Source organism: Onychomys torridus, chromosome 2 (genome assembly GCF_903995425.1).
Source record: "Onychomys torridus chromosome 2, mOncTor1.1, whole genome shotgun sequence".
In the NCBI taxonomy this organism is placed as follows: domain Eukaryota; kingdom Metazoa; phylum Chordata; class Mammalia; order Rodentia; family Cricetidae; genus Onychomys; species Onychomys torridus.
In genome coordinates this window covers 86,926,329-86,947,437 of record NC_050444.1, presented here as the reverse complement: position 1 = coordinate 86,947,437, position 21,109 = coordinate 86,926,329, and the positions used below count along the sequence as shown (strand labels likewise).

Sequence of the window (21,109 nt, the reverse complement as noted above, 5' to 3'; positions counted from 1 at the left end):
GAGGCCAGCCTGGTCTGCAGAGTGAGATCAAGGACAGGCAGCAAACCAACACAGAGAAATCCTGTCTCAAAAAAACAAAAACAAAAACAAAAAAAAACCAAGAAAATAAAAATAAAAAAATAATTCCAAGAAGTGTCAGAAAGATATAGTAAGCTTATAATACATATTTTAACACCTGGTTAAATGAATAAACTCATCAATGGAGCATCACAGTTTTTAAAACATCTTTATAAATGTTTTCTCTGTTACAACTACATGAGACCAAGTATGATGTGCCTTTCCAGGGAGTGGGAAGGACACCAAGTCTCAGAATCTTCCTTGAGGTTACATATTTTGTAAATGACAGCATTGGTAATGGAGTCCCTGACTCCAAACCCAGTGTTCACAGCAGTCTTTTCAACTTATTAATTCTAGTCAACCCTGTAGGCCTGCGCTCCCTCATCTGATAAAGGACAGGTCATGTTTGCATTTAGAATATCTGAATTTATTTAAGTCTTTAGCCATAAAACACTTTCATCAAACAAAATCTTACCTCAGAGACACTGTGTATCACAAACAAAAGCAGAGTTCTACAGAATGTCATTTAAAATGTCTGGTTGACATGAACTTGAAGCCCCCCACTTTGCCAGTGTCAGAGATGCTGCTCCTGCAGGGTTATGGAGCTTGGAGAGAACTACTGTGCATGCCTTATGAAGTTTACTCATTAGTCTATTTCAAATTTGGTGATCTTTAAAGCAGAGAGGTCATGATAGAAGGGTATTATAGTGATTCTTGGCCCCAAACAAACAAAATGCATTTGACAGACTGCTTTTGAAGAGAAATGCTACTAATTGCTAAAATTCCAAAAGAAATAAAGACTGTCTGCATCAGCAATAAGGAGTTTATTCCAAAAGGAAGCTACTGTGAGTAGGTGAATAATGGGAGAGAAAGTGAGATGTTGCAGAAACATGGTAAATAGCCTGTCTTGCTCTTTTTCTTTATCAAGTATACATACCCATGGGTCTCCTGCATATAGCCCTCTGAAATAGCTTCTCAGTTTAATATAAATTCAACTGCTTTTTTATTTATTTGTTCTAGCCCTTAGCCCTAATAACTCTGCCCTAGTAGGAGGAAATAATGATTGTGGCTTCTTTGACGGCTTCACAATTTTCTAATTTAAATTAGATACTGTTATGCCAATTTGACAGATGTGTAAACTGAGGTCTTGAGTGAATGAACGTCCTGAAACTCTTCATGGGTCAATATGAGATCTGAATTCTTGTATATTTGAATATCTATCACATAGTTTCTAAAGGTCTGGTTCAGAATTTTTGTCTTTAGAAAGTTTTCTCCCCCACCCCCTCTCAGTATGCTAAGCCTCAACGTCACCCTCCTTGTGTTGAAAGGAAGCATAATACTTTGAATGAAAGAACATATTCTGGAACACAGCTGCAGTTTTAATTGAACTGGTTACTGACCATTTACCCTGTGCAAGTTAGCTACCTGCTTTGTGTATAACCGCTGTAGAGTAGGGGTGCTACAGATAATATACCTCATAGGCTTGTTGTGAAGATCCTTAATAAGTTCCCAGTGCTTAGGACTGAATTTGGTATTTGTTGAAAGCTGCAACTACTCCTCATATAAATAAAGTGAATTTATAGAAAGGAGTGAAATTCCCTTGCTTTTTTTTTTGTAGCATGAAATAAAATTCTTAGGCTGCAACAATGATTTTTAAGCCTTTACCTAAAAATGATCCATACTATGCTTCACTTCCCCCTAGTTGAGAAAAACACGAGGGAAGGATAATGTGATCGAGAAAGTGTCCGAGCAGATAAGAGCAGTTCAGGCTTTATACTTGGCTCTTGAGGCACTTTGTCTGTGTTATCTTTAGAAAAATCACTGTGTCATTCTGGGCTTTAGTTTCCTTAACGTATATGTGGAACAAGAAAGATGAGCTAGGTGATTTCTAGTCCTGTGTCAAACTGCAATCTGAGAAGCTCAGAAGCTCAAATATTGGGAACTAGGGCACAAACTTTTACCAAGGGGACCCCTTAACATCTCTTAAATCATAGTTTCCCAGCACTGGAGATAATGTCACACGGTTTACACCCAGGACTTCAAATAACAGTTGGTTCAGGAGTGCAGAGTTCCACTTCCTTCAGCACTTCAGCCAGCCTGCGGTTACAACAAAGAGCAAGATTCAGTTGGGTGCTAATACGTTTTTAACACCATTCTAGATCTACTATTTCAAAAGGAAAGAAGGCATGTGGATTTGATCACTTAGCAGGCAACAATATCTGACCAAGATTTATTAACATTGTTTCCTTCACATTTATTTTCACAGTTACATTTCTACCAAAAGCATGCAATACTGATTTTCTATGTAGATCAGATAAAAGCTTTTCAATTTTTACTTGAGGATAATGACTTGCTTCAAAGGCAATGTTAAGAGTGAATAGGAAGAGGATGTATTGTAACTTGGCATCCCAATGCTGGAAGTTTGGGAAGACATATCTTAAACATAGATGCCTACTACAGGTAGCCTTCAGTGGAGATACAATGTTAGTAGCACAGCAGACTATGGAGTGTTGTGCTGGCCTCAGAAATTGTGTGACCTTTCATTGGCAGATGAAGCTAAGTGTCAGGAGTGAATTCAGGACTGACCAAAAACTAATTTGTGCTCTTTTTCCTGGGGAAGACTATTTCTCCTGCTCTCAGCATTCCTTAGTTGCTGTAGTTCTTTATGTGGGGTCGAGGCTTAACGGTCTTTCCCCTGTCCGCTTAGGGATATCTGGTGTTGTCCTTGTTTAACTCACATTTATTCAGTGATATGGGTGAGACTGCATGGGTGTAAATCCTGCCAGTTCTAGGAGGCACAATATCAAAGTAAATACCCTGATCTTCTAGTTCTAACTATCTTTCTAGCCCCTGTTCCTAAATGGGTGTGGGAGTAGTTGTGTAGATGTTACTACTGAGATTGTGTTTCACAATTCTGTATTCTGATTAATTGTGATATTCTCTGGTGGTCTGTTGCAAAGACCAGTTCCCTTAATGAGGGGTAAAGACTACACTTATATCTGAAGATTTAGAGGTAGGTAGGAGCCTCTGATGAAATAGAACATGTGACATTTGTCTTCACTCATATATTTTCTAGTTCCCTCCATTTACCTGAAAATTCATGATTTTGATTTTCTTCATGCAGAATAGTATTCCATGGTGTATTTGTACCACATTTTCATTGTCCCTTTGTTGGCTGAAGGACATTTATGTTGTTTCCATTTCCAAGGTGTTTGTTATAAAGAAAGCAGGGGGGGGGGGAGGAAAAGTAAGAGAACTAAAATTTAAAGAAGGACTTCAGATATTGGCTGTCAAGCTCATCCCTTCTCTCCTGACTTTTGTCTCTTGTCAGATGAGTTTAAGTCATTTATGAAGCGTCTCCCAAGCAACCACTTCCTGACCATTGGTAGCATCCACCAGCACTGGGGTAATGACTGGGATCTGCAGAGCCGTTACAAGCTCCTGCAGAGTGCCACTGAGGCTCAGAGGCAGAAGATCCAGCGCACTGCCCGCAAGCTCTTTGGTCTCAGCGTGCGCTGCCGCCACAACCCCAACCACCAGCTGCCTAGAGAGAGGTATGAGCTCCTACTACTCCATCTCTACAATGTTCTCCACCCCCACTGCTGGGTGTCAGTTTGCACACTCCCTGACAGTAGAAGGATATGTGCTGCAGGTAGCATATTTGGGACTCTTTAAGCAAAGTAGCTTGTGATATTGACCAACAATGTTCCTGATTGCATTTGGTTCTTGCAACATTGAATTTCACAGGCTTCCTATACCATTGAACTTCTGTATCTATGGGTTCTTCACCTACAGTTTAGCTGACATCAGATTGAAATTATCCAAACAAAAGTTGTGTGTCTACTACAAATGCTTGGATTTTTTTTTTAAGTCATTTTCTCTAAATCATATAATACAAGGAGTTTCATTACATGAAGAATTATAATTACCCTGGAGATTGTCTAAAATGCAGAGGAAGATGGGCATGGGTTATTTGCAAATGCTACCTCCACTTTATTAAAGGATTTGCACATCCACTGACTTGGACATCTGTGTAGAAAGTCTAGAAATCAGTTTCCCATTAATAAGAAAGTAAATTAGGCCATAAAGTTCAGATCTGCATTATTTGTCCTATTTCTGACCTGTCTGACTGAGGGATACCTCCAGTACTGGTCCCAGCAACTATATGGTACCATTTTGGTTACTTAAAATGCAATATCTGTACAATTTGAAAGTACTTGGTTATGAAGATTTGCACCTATTCTTAATGGTAAAGAAACTGGGCTAACTAATTTATCAATCAATTTATGTAATCGAGGGTCTTTGATCAGGGTCTAGAGTGTAATAGAATAAATGTAGAACCAAGTGGTGGAAGTTTTAAGGAGGATCAGGTCAGCCTCCCCCCCCCCCCCCCCCCCAACCCCCACCAAGTGCATGATTCTATCCAAAGATCCAGTGCCTCCTTAAGTTCAGAGTTGCTTCCTTTGCCCAGTGTGGTTCTAACCTTGCCTTGTCTGTAACTTCCTCTGCTAGGTAGTGGTAAATGCAGAAATACACAGACAGGATTTGCCCTTTCATGGAATTCTCACTTCTTCTCAGGGACATATAATAAAGAAAGCAGGATTCGGTCTTGGTTAGTCAAATTCCATTCTTCCAGGCAATTTACGATTTATCTGCAGTTGAGAAGTTTCTATCAGTGTCTCCAGTGTTTCTATGAGGCTGTCAAAGGAGGGCGAGAAAGAAAGTTGGGAACATAGGGGTGAAATCGGGTGTGGAGTGTGAATCAGGTGCATTACCCTAGTTCAGGCAGAACAGTTCTGTTTCCGTTCATTTCTTGTTGGGGGTAGGATCTTGCCTTTTATTTCATTCAGAGAAAAGAGATGCACTTAAAAAAAAATAAAACAAGTTTGGGGAAAGGGAGATAGCTTAGTGTTTGAGAGTACATCTTGCCCAGTGTCATTCAATATTTGTACCCACTGAGCAAGCCAGTATCTGGCACACATAATTATCATTAACTCTAATCAGGTTGGAGACAAGAATACTGAGACCTGTTGACTTCTGTCCTAGCTGAGAAAACACAAGCCTCAAATTTAGGGGATCTGGGGAATCTGCCTCAAAGAGATAGAAAACAATGATTGAGAAGTGGATCCACTTTTGGCCTTTGCAAGAACACACAGGTATGCACACCTTCAGGTGGTATACAGTAACACACACACACACACACACACACACACACACACACACACACATATACACACACGAATACAGCTTGAAAAATCAAGTTGGATTTATATAGTATGATTTGTGTTGGCCACATAATTTTGTGTGTTTGTGTACAGATTCATATTCCTATTGTACAGTCCAGAAAGCTGAAGTTCAGATAGGTGAAGTCACTAGTCTAAAGCTACAGCTATAAATAACTGGTTCTCAAATGGGGTTGACTTTTGTCCTTGAGGAATATGTGGACATACACAGGACATTTTTAATTGTCACGTGGAATGATGTTGTACAGGAGAGTCTCTAAACAAAAGGTCTAGCTCCAAAAGTCATTGAGAATGAGATAGAACCAATCTGTTGTCAAAATGGCATTTAAATCTATATTTGTCCTCTGCAATGTCTGCTGTGCTACATTATATTCTTCTAGACAGTTCAAGTTGTTTATCTGACACTGAAACTTTCTAATCACATTTTTCTACACTTGTATCTAATGTTGCTTCCTCTGTGAAGTCTTTCATGATTGCATACAAAATGCTCCTCATTCTAAGGTCCCCTTTATCTAAAACCACTTTTTAATGTACTTCTCTTTCTCCCCCATTATGACATGTATTCTTAGATACCAATGTGTATCATCTTTGTTTGACCCAGATTCTCCAATTCTGAAGTCTACTCCATTGTTTCTAGTTTGTAATAACCACTTTGAGAGTGAAATTGATTTTTTTCCTGTCAGTTGCTGATATGTTGCTGTACTGCTGAATCACAGACTTGGAAAAGGGTCTGTTCACAAATTGACTTCCCTGTTGCATGCAGCAGATGCCCAAGCGGCCACCAGAAGGGAGTCTCTGAAGTAGAACCATTTAGATTTATCAGGACTGTGGCAGGTGACCAGCCTCAGGCACTGTTTGGGGTTCATAGATGAATACAGTCCATCACAGTGCTATGAAAAATAGTTCTTACAGCAGGACGGGGGAAAAGTTCAGTTGGGAATCAGAAAATAAAATTTACCACAGGTAGCTATTAGTTTGTAAAGGTTACTTCAGCTAAGTCCTACAGATTGGGTGACTCAAACAGTAGACACATATCTTCTTATAATTCTAGTATCTAGAATCTGCAACATAGGCTTTGGCAGGGTTGTTTTTTCTGAGAACTCTGTGGCTTGACCCCTCCCTGTACCCTCACATGATCTTTCACCCAGGTATATCTGTGTCCTCATCTCTTCTGCTTTAGGATCACAGTCATGTTGGATTAGCATCCATCCCTAATTAACTGATTTTAAACTAAAAAATTGCCTCTGAAGACAGTGATGTTCTTCAGTACTGGGAAATCCAGACTTTAACATAAGCATGTGTGGGGGAGGTTAGATAACCCAGCCCATAATACTCTAAAGCAATGGTTCTCAACCTTCCTAATGCTGAGACTCTTCAATATAGTTTCTCATGTTGTGGTAACACACAACCATAAAATTATTTTGTTGTCACTTCATAACTGTAATTTTGCTAATGCTATGAATCATAATGTAAGGATATCTGATATGAGACCCCCAAAGGAGTCAAGACTCACAGATTGAGAACCACTACTCTCAAGGAAAAATGACTTGTGTCACATTTTTCGACCAAGAAACTGTATGCCCTAAGACTGACCAAACAGATGTAAATCTGAGCAAAGAGGTCAATATTTAGCCATTACAAGACTTCACATACATCTGTCAAATTTGTTGAGTGTCACTGCAGGAATTCTAAGTCCAAAGATCCTGGAGCAGCACATTAATTAAATGTGAAAAGAAATCTGCAGAGCATAGGCCATCATTGGCACACTGGGTCTGGGGAAGACACAAAGTGAAAGTGCCAGATGTGCATTAGAAGGGTTGGGGAACAGATGTGCATTAGAAGGTTAGGGGAAGAGGAAAAATGGTCTTCTGTAGGCACTGGACAGTCACGGAACCTGAACTTGAATGATGAATTTGACTCTGTCTTAGTATTAGTGAGGCTCTGAGATCTCAGACAAGTCACTTCCTCATTTTGAGCTCAGGTTTCCACAGCTGCGCCTTGAACTTCTTTCTGCTTGTGAAAGTTGCCAGGTATGGATACCTTAGAAATACCATACTGCTACTGCTACTGGGACCTTTAAAGACAGCTCTGGGTGTTGGTCTGCCCTCCTGAAAAAAGAAAATTTACCTTAATCCCAACATTCCTCCCACTGTCTCTAGGAGAGTGGCTGGAATCTTCAATTGGCAAGTCACTTAGCTATGTTCCTATGGAGGCATGAATGCTGATATTGCCAAGAGTGGGAACATACACAATGAGGCTCTGAAGCCTTCCCAGGGGAGCTGAACTTCCTTGGCCTGGCTGTGGGCTGTTTCCTGACATCTGAATCAGAGGCTTTAATGAGCATTTCTCAGAGTAGCAGGGCACCTCTCTGCCAAAGAGCAGTGTCAGACAGAGGTGAGAGTACTGAGAACCTTGAGCCACCTCTAGCTGAGAGAATTTATGTTTGCAAATGAACTGAATGCTCAGCTTCAATTTGTCTGCTTGTTGAACTCCATAGGAGTTGAGTGCTCTGAGCAGGTGCTGTTATTGCAACAGGTGCCACTGTGATTTTTACTTGTCTCACAGAGGGGTGGCATTGAGGCAGGATGGGGGAGGAAGAGAGCATAGAGCATTTGCTGTGCACAGATAGGTCAGAGTCAGGTCTGTTTGCCATCTTGCAGCCATCAAGCTTTATGTAAGTACCCATCCCTCATTTGTGGCACTGGATAAGGATAATTGCCTTTAGATTAAGTATGAGGATGAAGTTTTTTGTTTTTGTTTTTGTTTTTTTTTTTAATTTAAAGACCTAGTAAAATACTTGACTGTAGTCAAATGGGGATGAGGATTCATTTAATATGTAAGTTCTATACCTGGCATTCTCTTTTCTTACATGAATTAACTCCTTTTCTCATCATCACAGTTTCATGAAATAGGTACTGTTAGTATTCTCCTCTTACAGATAAAGCCACGGAGGCGTAGGAGGTTTAGGAATGTGCCAAATAATTGCCCATCATTATTGATATTTCAAATGAGTCATTTACTTATTAGTGAGAGGTCAATTGTGGATATTTAGAACTTGACTAGATGAAAGTTTGTTTGCAGGCTATTAGGCAGAACAGATGTTTTGGTTATCATTTGATGCAAAAATAACCTACCCCAAAACTTAATGTCTTAAAACAGTGCATTGTCATTACTCATGATTGTGTAGGTCGACTTGGTACAGTTGGAGGGCTCTCATATTGGCTGAGGCCAGTGTCCTTGGGTAACTTCCATCTGTGGACCTCCAAAGTAGCTATCTCCCAGAGCTGGCAGTTGAAGCTCACTGTCAGCTGGAGGCTCAGCTGGGGCTGTCAACTAGAGTGCTTACCCATGTCCTCTACATGTCATTTGGTCTTCTTGTAGCATGGCAGCTGGTCTCTGAAAGGAACATGCTTAAAACAAAGGAAGTACTAAGATTGCTTCAGCTTAGCCTTGACAGTTAGAAAGTATTCACTTCCATTATATAATATTGTATTAAATATTATGAGGATATTCTGGAATTCAGACAAGTCAAAAACTTCCCTGTCAGTTTCTTCTCCATTTGGCATGCCCATTACTTCAAGTAGTAGGATCTGTCACAAGGACCATTTCACTGGGAGGATAGCATTAATCTACCACAGCATCCTCAGAACTTCTAACAAAACCTCAAACATGATGGGCACCTCATAAATACTTGATTGAGTGGTGACCAATAGTCATATCCTAGAATTGGAATGGTTGGACCCCTTTCCTTGCACTAAGCACTCGATCTTAAAGGTGAATATGTCTTACTCATTTTGACATTTCCATAGCCTTGGATACAGTAAGCATGCCCAAACTGAAAGTCTGTCAAATCTGGGAGTCTTTTTTATAAGCAAATTTTGTTCTTTAACAATTTTATATTCATACATTATTTTGATCTCTTACTCTCATTTCCTTCCTGTCCTACCAACTCCTTCCACTTCCCAGGAATCTCTTTCCCTATTTACTAGTTTTGGCTTAGTTTCCTACATAATTTAACGAGAGTCATCTATGTGATCCTGAATTTGCAACTAACCATTAGAGCCTGGGGGCTCTCAAGTAAATACTTAGCTAGATACCATACTTCTCTTGTAGACAAATTTCTAAAATTTAAATAAAAAAAACACAGAGCCAAATACAGAGATATAAGCCATAGAGCTCAGAGCAATAACCGCCACTAACCTTAGCTTACCACTTCGCCTTAGCTTCCCAAAAGAGCTTCTTCCTCTCTAACCTGTGCCTTTATTTGCCTTCCTGTTCTGCCTTCTCATTGGCTCTAAGCCTGGCAACATCACTTCTTTGTCACTGCCTGTCTATACAGACCTCCAGGTCTCTATGTTTGGTCCTGGAATTAAAGGCTTGTGTCACCAAGCTTGGCTGTGACCTTGAACACACAGAAACTCTGCCTGCCATGTGATAGGATTAAGGGCATGTGCCACCACTGCCTGACTTCTGTTTATGGCTGACTATGACCTCTGATCTCCAGGCAAACTTTATTTATTAACATACAAATAAAATATCACCACATTCCCTCTCTCTGTCTCTGTCTCTCTGTCTCTGTCCCTGTCTCTGTCTCTCTCTCTCTCTCTCTCTCTCTCTCTCTCTCTCTCTCTCTCTTTCTCTTTCTCTCCCCAAATCTGTTGGTTACCCACAGATCAGAAATATGTGATAGGGCACCATGAGTTCTTTGTCACTTTGTAGCTTACTGTTAGAAGGAACCAGTTCCTGTGGACTCCGCAGTGATCATAACTCCTTTGATTCAGGGTTGCCATGGTTTTCTGTGTCTTGTTTAGAAGATGTTATTTTACAGATGATCTTGCAATCCTACATATTTTACATCCTCTCTATTCCCTTTTCTGAATTGTTTCTTGAGCCTTACAAGGGTGATATAAATCTCTCATGTAGCACTGAACCCTCAACCACCGTTTATTCTCAGCATCTTATGGAACTATAGGTCACTGCAAAATATTTCTGTTTTAGGCTGAGAATACCCTTTGTCTGTGGGTATAAACATAGATATTTAGAGAGTTATTTTATGATATGATAACTGATCTAAGAAGCCATCTAATGTGCTCCTAAATTGTGGGTTTTAGACCAGGTTTACAGTATCCCAGACATAGGTTCCCTCTTTTGAGTAAACGCTCAAATCAATAAAGAAAGTAATTGGTTATCTCTGTAACAGTGATACCACCATTATACAAATAGACATATCTTTCCTGGATGGTTGTCTTTATAGTTCATAAAATTCACAACTGGCTTGTTGAGTAATTACCCCACATCAACCTGCATAGCACTATGGGATTAGGTACTATAAAAGACATTGACATTTAGTATTATTGGAGATCAATGTAACTATACCAGATAGGGAAAATAAGATCAATAATAATAATGATGACAGAAATAATATCAATAATAGCAGCAGTATATAATAGGAGCACCTAAAGTATTTAATGAGCAGGCAATTGTGTAGCAGATATTAGAACTCATTATGTGCACAGATTTTGGCATCAGACTGCTTAGGACAAAATCCCAACTCTATTGCTATGTAGTGACTTTGTGATGAGTTACTGTCGTTTTGTGCCTCAGTTTTCTTAAATGTAAAATGAAGCTAATAATATGCCTATGTCATATGACTGTTCAGAGGATTATTGGTATTTACCCACAGTAAAGACTAATAGTGACCTTGATAAGCAAAATAATCAATACAAGATAAAACTGACATTTTACTTATTAATTTCTTATAATATCATTATTACCCAATAATCCTAAGTGTGTATGGTAAGGACATGTCTTGCACCTTATTCTTCTGCTATCTCTAGAGAGTAGGTGTTGTTGATCGATTCTATAGACAAAAGGAACTGAAAAGCCAAGAGATATAATTACCTTATCTTAGATATACCGCAACTGAGCAGAAGGTTTATAATTACCATGGCTAACTAAATTTACTAGAGAGAAACGTTCCTTGGGCAAATGTGGAAAAGCTGATATTACCTGTGAAATGTGCAGTACAAAGAGAGACCAGTGTTGTGGTTGGAGTACTCTGGTTGTAATGCAGTGATGTCAAAGTCAGGATTGTATCAACAGGATTAGACATGTGGTAGACAATGATAAAGTTTTACAGGTGTTGGTACTATGACTGAGACTCACAAAAGAACTCTGTGATAAGGCTTATGGTGACTTTGCAGTTGTGGAGCTTTGAGTCAAATTCTGAATCCCAGGAAAGAACTGGGCGAACAAATTCTCTAGAGTAAAAAGAAGAGACTTGGCTCAATACAGGCTAATGGAACAAATGTTTCCTGAGTGATAATGATCTTCATGGTTTTGGAAGTCCCAAGATAAATAACACCTATACCAGCATAAGTAGATTGATTCTACATCCAGGAAAATGCCTTTTGGAATTTTTTTAATGTGTGAAGTTCCATCTCAAGTCCTTGTTACGCTATGGTGGATTCTTGGTAATGTGTAGGGGAGATAGTTCTCATTTTAGGTCCCAGCACTGACATTGGACATATGAAGGAGAACAGAGGCTCAGCAAAGCTTCATGTGACTTGTCTCAACCATAGGCAATCATTGTATTATTCAGTAAAAAAGAAGATAAGAAATTAATTTATTGCTAGATACTGAGACTTTTGATTCTTGGAGTTCTTCCCAAAAGTAGAGTCTCAATTCCAAAGACCACACTAAACTCAAACTTTCAGGAATACTGCTTCTGCCTATTGAAAACTACCATTACAGACATGCACCACCATACCCAGCTCCATTCTTAATTTTCACATATTTAAAATGGGAATAATTACTTCTGCTTACCTCAGAGGGTCATTATTGTGCTAATAATAATGGTTAGAATTTGTAGGTGGACTACTTTAAGAGGCAGAGCTATGCAAATAGGAGGGGCTTGAATCCAAACTTACAGGGAATAGAACAAGACCAGTATAACCTTGAACAGTTAACACCTGTAATCAGTCACCAGTACCAGACAGTGTTCTATCACCCTAGCTTCCTATAATCATTTTACAGTCCTACAAGGTACCACTAATCCATCTCTTTTTTTATGAATGAGGTCATAAGGCATAGTAGGCATAGTGATGTTAAATTGCCTGGTAAGGCTTTTTGCCAGGTATCAGACCAAGTCTACTCTTATAACACTGGTGCCACATTCTACCCAGCTTCGAGGCAAGATACTCAGAATTATTTATACAGAATTTGTTTTCAGTGCTGAGACTTACTTCTTATTGCAAAAAGAAGAGGTAAGAAGTAATGATGAGGAATTGAGGGGAGAATAGAGTTGGAGTAAAAGAATTGGAAAAGGAGGGAGGGAGGGAGGGAGGGAGAGAGGGAGGGAGGGAGGGAGGGAGGGAGGGAGAGAGGGAGGGAGGGAGGGAGGGAAGTGAAAAACAAAATCTACATAGCAGCTAGCTTCTCAGGAAATATGGAATTCAGATGTCCTCTATGTGAAATTATAAGTGTTAACTGACCATCTGTTCTACCAGCCTCATGCTAGTCTCTGGGAAGTAGTTAAAGATAAAAACAAAGCCCTCAAGACATCACTGTCTATACTTGATAGGGTATGAAGGACAGTATTTTGCAAAATAATGTGGCTTTCAAACATGGTATGCAGATAGCGTAGGGAATAATCCCACCTCATTTTTTAACTAGAGCAGAGCTGTTTTCTTTAAGGGATTTTTGAATTAAACTCATTTGCGAAAATAAGGTGATTTTTCTTTTGGTAAAATAGTTTGAAAACAATGGTGCTTAATTATCTCTGAGGTCCTTCCCAACTCTATGAGAAATAACACTCAGAGTAATCATTCTATTCAGAAATATTGGAAGAAGGTCAGTAATTGAATCTTTGAGCAGAGATATTCTCGGATAATGCTAATTAGTCAAATTTAATGAGTAACGTGTAGTTCAAACTAAAATCTGCTTTTGCCTGAATATATAATGCCCTCTTAACTAAGTGTCCCAAAACATACTCTGATCACTTTTCAATTTGTATTCCCAGAAGTCATCAGAATTCTTACCTAAGAAGCAGATCCATTCCTGTCCCATCCCCACTTGAAGTCTGACAAATACTGATTGTATGGGAAAGAAAGGAATGTTTAGGTGACCTTCAGATCTGTCAAAAGCTGGCCTATGCCAATCTCTCATATAATATATGTGTGTGTTACATGTTTTATATATGTTAAATATAAAATATATTATAGTTTATACATTTTTATTGTCTCAGTGGCAGTACCCACTAATTCAATTCACTAGATGCATGGCTGTAGCTTATTTCACAAGTAGCCTGGGACTATTGCTCCTATCTGGATGGTACCTGATTTTAGCCTTCCTGCCAGTAGCCTCCACCTGCTCTTCAAATCTCAACTCAAGTTGTCCTTCCTGATCTTGTTCTTTCTACCAAAAGTCTTTCGTGTGGTTTCTTAGCATTCTAACTTTCTACTTGGATGGCAAATCATAGTTCACCATTACCCCATAATTTACTTACCAGTGTACAAGGCCATCATCACCTATATACAAGTATCTCTGTCAACATATTTTATCAATTTATCCTCAGAATTTCTTAGTATAGAACCAGTCACACAATAGTCATCTAGAAAACTTTTCAATGAGTAAATAATTTGATTATATATTTTTCTCAGAATGTGTCCAGAAGAGATATTGACATCATCCTGTCAAAACTGAATCTCTTCACGGTGTTAATGAGCTGTAATTTGTACATACACATTGAATATATTTGGATTGCATTTCCTTCCTCATGTATCATTGAAAAACTGAAGACCAAGTAAATTAAGTGAATTGGCCAAAGTCACTCAAAGACATCTGAAGAAATCAAAGCTAAAATTAAGGGCCTTAGATTGATAATTCACACACTTTAGTAAAATCAAAGCACCTAGTGTAAATTGTTTTCAACCATTCTGGATCCAAATGTTGCTAAATCTATTAATTTGGGGAACTCCTGTTGCACCAAATAAGAATAAAGAGAAAAGAAGAAGGAGGGTGATAAAGGGAAGGATAAAAAGAGGAGGAGGAAGAGAAGGAGAAAGAAGAAAGAGGAAAAGGAAGGTGAAGGAGAAGAAGGAGGAGAACAGTAGTTTCAAATATTCTCTAATGGGCTATAAAGATATTTCCAGAGCTTATTAAATTTAGCAAAATGGAGTGATATTCTTAGAAGGTGTAGGTATTTTGTGATGGTGTGACTTACATGCTATCATTACCTGATAGTTAAAGATGATTATATCGTGCAATAAAGCAGAACAATGGGAGATTATTTATTGAGGGCATACAGCATAATTATTTGCATTTCCCAAAGACTCTAGGTCGTTGGTTTATTTTTATTTCTGCCCTAGACCTGGTAGTGCAGTCCATAGCTAAACACAATGTAATTATACACTGTTGATATAAAAATCTCTTGGAGGCATCGTCTCAGACTCTAGTCCTGGGGCCTTAGCTTTTGAACTCTTGTCAGCTTTTAGCATACATTTTATTCTATTCAGTGTTTAATTGGTGTCTGTGGAAGGATTCTGGCCACCAGAATAATTATTACTCCAGTTTCACTGACTTTTTATTCACACTGTATCCACTCTTCTCTCTGAACTTCCTTATCTCTGGACAAAATCTCCACAGACTCCTGCAGTGGGACACAGAGCTTTGGTTTCTTATATTTTATTGAACTCAAGTTAGTTTGCAATTTATTATAATAACAGTCTAGGTAGGCTATGTTACTTATTAGGTGTGTGACCTCAGAAGTCTCTAAATCTGCCTGAGTCCTTTGCAGTCAGGTTAAGAACAGGTACCACACAAAGTCAGTGTCCCAGTAAAATTATATGACAACTCTCTGAACATATAAAGAAATGTGAAGATGTAATATGAACACAATCAAGAGCAGAACAATAGTTACCCCTAGAGCAGTGACTCCCAACCTTCCCAATGAGGCAACCCTTTAATACAGTTCCTCGTGTTGTGGTGAAACCAACCATAAGATTATTTCATTGCCACCATATAATTCTAATTTTACTACCATTATGAATTGTAATATAAATATCTGATGTAGGATACCTGAGATGTGACCCTGAGGTGTCATGACACATATGTTGAGAAATATTACCTAGAACGTGGCTAGAGATTAAATTCTCCTTCTATGATGTGGTTATTTCTTTTGTATAAGGTAATATGTGAGCCTAGCAAAATGTAATCCTGTAATGAAGATGAGCTAGAAGTTAGGATTCTGAGTCCTGCAGATTTTGACAGGACAAGATATATGACTGCCATTTACTCTCATTGTAAGCTTGGCTCAGTATTCAAATACCTAAAGTTCAGTTGTGGTGATGGATGTAAAACTATGTTCTTATTCTCGAATCCAGTGATAGAGCATTTAATGTAGCATGTTTAGCACATGGCAAAAAAATAAATAAATAAAGTAAGTCTTTAAACCAGATCAAGATAGAATGCAAATGTTGTTAGTTAATTGGAAAAGAAGTAGAAGAGTAGAAGTAAAATCGATTTGAAGAGATGTGTGCATGCTGCACACATGTCCTACAATGTGTACATTGCTATATTTAATGGATAATTTTATTCTAATTTATAATATATAGTCCTTGTCACTCTTTAGAAAATTGAGTGTTTATTCAGTCCAACATTCTGCAAACTTTATTGCACATGTCATACTCACAATTATGCAAGATTTCCCACTTTAGCTGATTCAATTTTGACTCATAAGAAACAATCTAAATAATGTTTTTATAATTTTTATGAACTCTCCAAATCTTTCTTTTTTTTATTTAAATTAATGGCCATTAATGTTAGTAACTGGCCTATATAAAATTTTGCTACATAGTTGAAATGAGTTTTTCCATAAGGGAAAATGCAACTCAAATATCATTGATTTATTTTATTATTATCTCTATGAAGTCATGATACCTCTGATGTAAGCAAATCCAAAACAAAGCAGTCAGGAGTGGTCTGATTAGCATGGGAATCCTTTGCCTTGGTATCTGATGGCAGATAAAGAGTTAATTTTTTGGAAGTAACTTTCATGAAAGCCTTTCCTACTGGAGGTAGACACTTTTATTCTAAGTTCTTCTTTTGTAATATTTTAAATGATATTTTATTAATTCTTTGAGAATTTCATACATTTTGACCATATTCATCACCATTGCACAATTCCTCCCTTGTATGTCTCTATCCCATACCTATCCAACTTGGTATACACTTTTTCCTTTAACCTGTAGAGGCTAGCTTGTGCTCTCTATGTAATCTTGGATGCATGACCATACCCTGGAGCATGTTTGACCTACCAGGAACCAACAGGACTTTGGAATCACTTGGAGTCAGTCCTAGTGAGCTGTCAGCTGTGTGTCCTTTGGCCCTAACTATTCTTATCTGTAAAATAGTATACCAGTAATTCTTCCACAGGCAGGGCCACTTTGAGAATGATTCAAGATATGTAGATCATAGTCATAAGCACATAAAGAATGGACAACATATACTAGCACCTTTTGCAATTGCCCATATTGTTACTAAAGCTGTATCTCTGTGCTTGCATATAATTACACAGGGATTGAATGCTTATATGTAGAATCATAATTTTTTTTCTTTTTGGTAATAGAAAGAAGTTGGGAGACAAAAATAAATGAGATGTTGTAACTTGTAGCATTCTCTGGGAGTCATATGAAAAAAAAAGAAACAATGGGCTGCCTTGTGGGTGTAAAGGATTTATATTCCTTCTTTTATTGACAAGAGTGTTAACACTGGTGAGACTATAGTGGGAGACACACTTATCTGGAACACTGTTTCAATGTAGAAGGGTGGACCCTCCCAGGGTTTGACTGAATGGATATAGGATGCATCCTAGACCTTAATTGATATTGAAATGCTTGTTTTTAAAGGTCCATAAATTTTTGATGAGAAAATTCCACCTTATTTCTACACATATGAGTTCACCTCAATGTTTGTACTTGGTAGAGAGAAAACAAAAATGAATTTGACTAAGTGAACTGAATTCTACAGGATGTTGTGAAATGTAGAAACAAAAGAAGTAATATCTGTGATTCAGTAAATTTACTACTGAATTAAAAAGAAAAAAAAAACTAAACAGAAGAGGTGCAAATTTTTGAGTATTTTTTAAGACTTTCTGACCACAGAACTTTTGTTCTGGAAGACTTTTGGAGATGGTCTTTCTCAGAACACAGTCTCAGACAAAGGAAATAAACCCAGACCAAGAACAGCTCCTCCAGCCTGTAGACTGTCCTGGCTGTCAAAGATGGTGGTGCCCTCCCTTGTCAGCAGAGATTCTCATCCTCTAGATAGTCTTTCTGAAGCAGGAAATTCCAAACCCTTCTGCCTAAGCAGTTGTTCATTGCTTTGTATTCCTGCAAGGTGCATCTTCACTGAGAGAGGGCATAACTGCAACCAGCAGCTGCCAATGTAACAGCAGAAAGAAACACCATCTCTGGTATAACTTGGGAATAAATTTATTATGTTTAGTTTAGGGACATGCCTAATCTTAGACAATGAATATTCCCAAGAAAGCAGCCTCCGATATAGGATACTTTGAAGTTTGCAAAGGGCTTTGTACATTGATGGTCATATATATTCCTTATAACAAACTGTAGGAAAATAAGAGCAAAGTTTCATCTCTCCATGTATGGTGAAAAGACCAAAGTTGACTTCAGTTTCTGACTTGCTCATGATTATGACATATGACTTGCACAGTTCTGGTCCCCTATACTTGCCTCAAAATGATTTACATTCTTGTTTATACTGAATCTTCATTTATTCCTTATGGAAACGGGGATTTAGCTCAGTGGTAGAGCGCTCACCTAACAAGAGCAAGGCCCTGGGTTTGATCCTCAGCTCCAAAAAAAAAAAAAAAAAAAAAAGGAATTAATGCATTTATTCCTCTATCCAGTCTTTCATTCAGGAAATCATAAGTGAATACCTGTTAAGCTCCAGACACCATACACATTATACAAAGGAGCACTGAGGTAGTGAAGAAGACAGTAGGTGTCCTTATTGGGAGATAATTTGAAATCTAGCATATTTAGTAACATCCAAAAGGCTAAATGACCTCAAATTAAAAAGCATATGTTATTCCTGGAAGGAAATCTAAAAGATCTCCTAAGTCATTGCTACCATTTTATTAAAGAATAAAACAAAATAAAGTTGGAAAATGTCTCAACTAGAGTAACTGAATTAGTTTGTCTTGATGCTTAATGAATTACTGTAAATCTAGAAGTTAAAATGACAGATGCACAAGCTTACAATTTCCATGGGTTGGAATCTGATTGTGATATATTTAGGTATGCTTATTTCTTATGAGCAAAAATCAAAGCATTGGCTAGAGTGAGCTCTTACCTATTATAGTCCACATGAAACAATGCACTTCTAAGATCCTTCCTATTATCTGCAGTTGTAGGACCCAAGCCGTCATTTGCCTCTTGTTTTCTGTCTAGAATTCACTCCAGATTATATTTGTCACTGTCCAATACTTTTTCACTATCCCTCCCTCTTCAAAGTCATAAATAGCATGCTTTTCATAGGTTCAGATGCCTCTGTCTTGAAAAGTATTTCCTCTTAAGCAACACAACTAATTAGAATAAGTCCTTCAAGATAACCTCACTATCTTTAGGTCCCTTATATAAAAGAACAAAATTACTGAGATGACAGCTCATCATAATGACGGAGATTTGATCCTGAAAAAAAAAAAAATGCAGAGGAAGGAGACATATTTAGATTTCTCTCTCATATAGAGCACAGTCGACTTACAAGAGACTAGGGAAAAAAATATATCAAGTTTTCTTTAGGGCTTATACTGTATATACTGTTCAGAATATTTATTTTTCTATAAATGACTGACTCACATTTAGGGGCTTAAAGCAAGAATTACTGTCTAAACTTATGATCTGTTGGTTAGAAATTCATGCCTAGATTGTCAAAGCAATTGTTCTCTACCTGCAGAAGACTGCAGTTACTCAATTGTGACAACTAGTAGCTGGCCTGACAGGAAGATTCCAAGAAAACACCAATGGTACCTAAGCAGAGATGGTCAGAAGGCTGTGTTCCATTGATCAACAGCTCATTTTTGGGATCTCTCCATGTAGTCCTTGATGAACATGGCCAGGTATTTCAGAAAGGTCTTTGAGCACCTACAGATATTTTTCCAAAGGACAAGAGGTAGAATTTGCTGGCTGCTTCAGTTCTGAGTGCATAAATAATGTATGTCTATTCTACCTCATTTTATTAGTAAAAGCAGTGGTAGGATCTGGTGACATTCAAGAAAATAACCAGCCTCCCATCTCTATAAAAGTTTACATACAGAGTACAGTTTTCATTTGTTTGTTTTTCTCAAACAACCGATGTTACAACAGAAGGGAGCGCATTCCTTATAGACCATGTGTGGAAACATTTTGTAACATAAAATTGATCTTTAGAACTTACTCAAAATTATCTTTTAGTGAGCTTATCTTAATATTGAACCCATTGCTGGTTCACCCAGGTATATGTTTTGTTGTTTGTTTTGATTATTATTGTCTTCCTTTCGTGGCTCTCTTGAGAGATGATTATAGAGCATAGTTTCACATAAGCTGCTATCATTGTCTTATTTTGTGGGTGTATGTACAGTGTAGGCACCAGAAGTGGTAAAGGATATTCTGCAAAGTTGCTGGAGATGTTAATTATGGAAAATTCCCCTAAATGTACATTCTACAATTGAATAAACATCATAGAAAATAATTGCTGAGCTCCTGTAAAAAGGGCATGGAGTATTTGAACTCTATGAGCTCCTGTTCTAATTGACTGGCAGGGGGCTGGCTCACAGTGCTATTTCCTGTCTCCTAAAATTAGTGTCTTCAGGGCCAGTATCCAGCAAATTCCAAGAAATAAGATTATTTCCTTTCTTTAATGTACAATAACCTTGGTAGAATGAAGGTTCCTTTGGAGAAATCTTAAAGAAAGATTAACAGTTATTTTGAGCAATGTGTAAATTCTTTCTTAAGAGGCAATTTTGGATTGTAGACTTTCAGGTACAATTTGTGTAAGCTCAGGCAAATCACTTAATGTTTCTAGTCTCAGTTTTCCATCTATTTCATGGTCCAGACCTTGTCCCCAAAATCATTTATATCTGTGATTTTGATGTTCTGCCAGTATAGACTCCTCAGCAGCTCCTCTCGGCTAAATTGCTACCTTGATAGATCCTGACTACCTGTTTTCGTGTGTGTGTGTGTGTGTGTGTGTGTGTGTGTGTGTGTGTGTGTGTGTGTATTGAAGATGATAGTTTGGATAACAATGACTTATTTTGAGTGTGTATTAAACTGCCTTATAAAATAAAAGGTTCAAATCCACAAATAAATCCAGCATAGCCTGGGGCAGCTATCTGTCAATCATTGGAGCCTAAGGATTTCTTCCTAACCATATGACAATGAAGCTTTGAGCTAGAAGTATTTTGGGCATTTCTTATCTATTTATAGAGCAAAAAAATGACAATGAATCCTAACACTCTGGTAACCCAGGGGAGTACAATTAGGATAAGTGTTGGGGAGATGTGTGCCTAAAGCTCATTCTCAGCATTGTGCAATTTATTAAGGCCAAGACTGGCAGGGACATCTCCATTTCCAGCAACGTTTGTCATTCTGCATTTGTAGCAAATAGGGCAGTTGACTCACTCTCAGTTGATGTAAGACAAGAAAATAAGTATCTTCAGTTTCTTTATATTGTATTTAGGTTTCCCCAACCTCTTTTCCAGAAGCTCAGAAGTTGTTTTTGTTTTCTGGTTTTTTGTTTGTTTGTTTGTT

General features: G+C 38.0%; 1 protein-coding gene across 1 annotated transcript in view; it reads left to right on the top strand.

Annotated features, from left to right (window-relative positions):
* Window positions 1-21,109, top strand: part of Brinp1 (BMP/retinoic acid inducible neural specific 1) — a 185,016-nt gene that overhangs the window by 152,257 nt on the left and 11,650 nt on the right. The window contains exon 7 of the mRNA XM_036178230.1: window positions 3,389-3,611. Within this exon, the coding sequence (XP_036034123.1) occupies window positions 3,389-3,611 (223 nt within the window). The remainder of the gene's footprint in view (window positions 1-3,388; window positions 3,612-21,109) is intronic.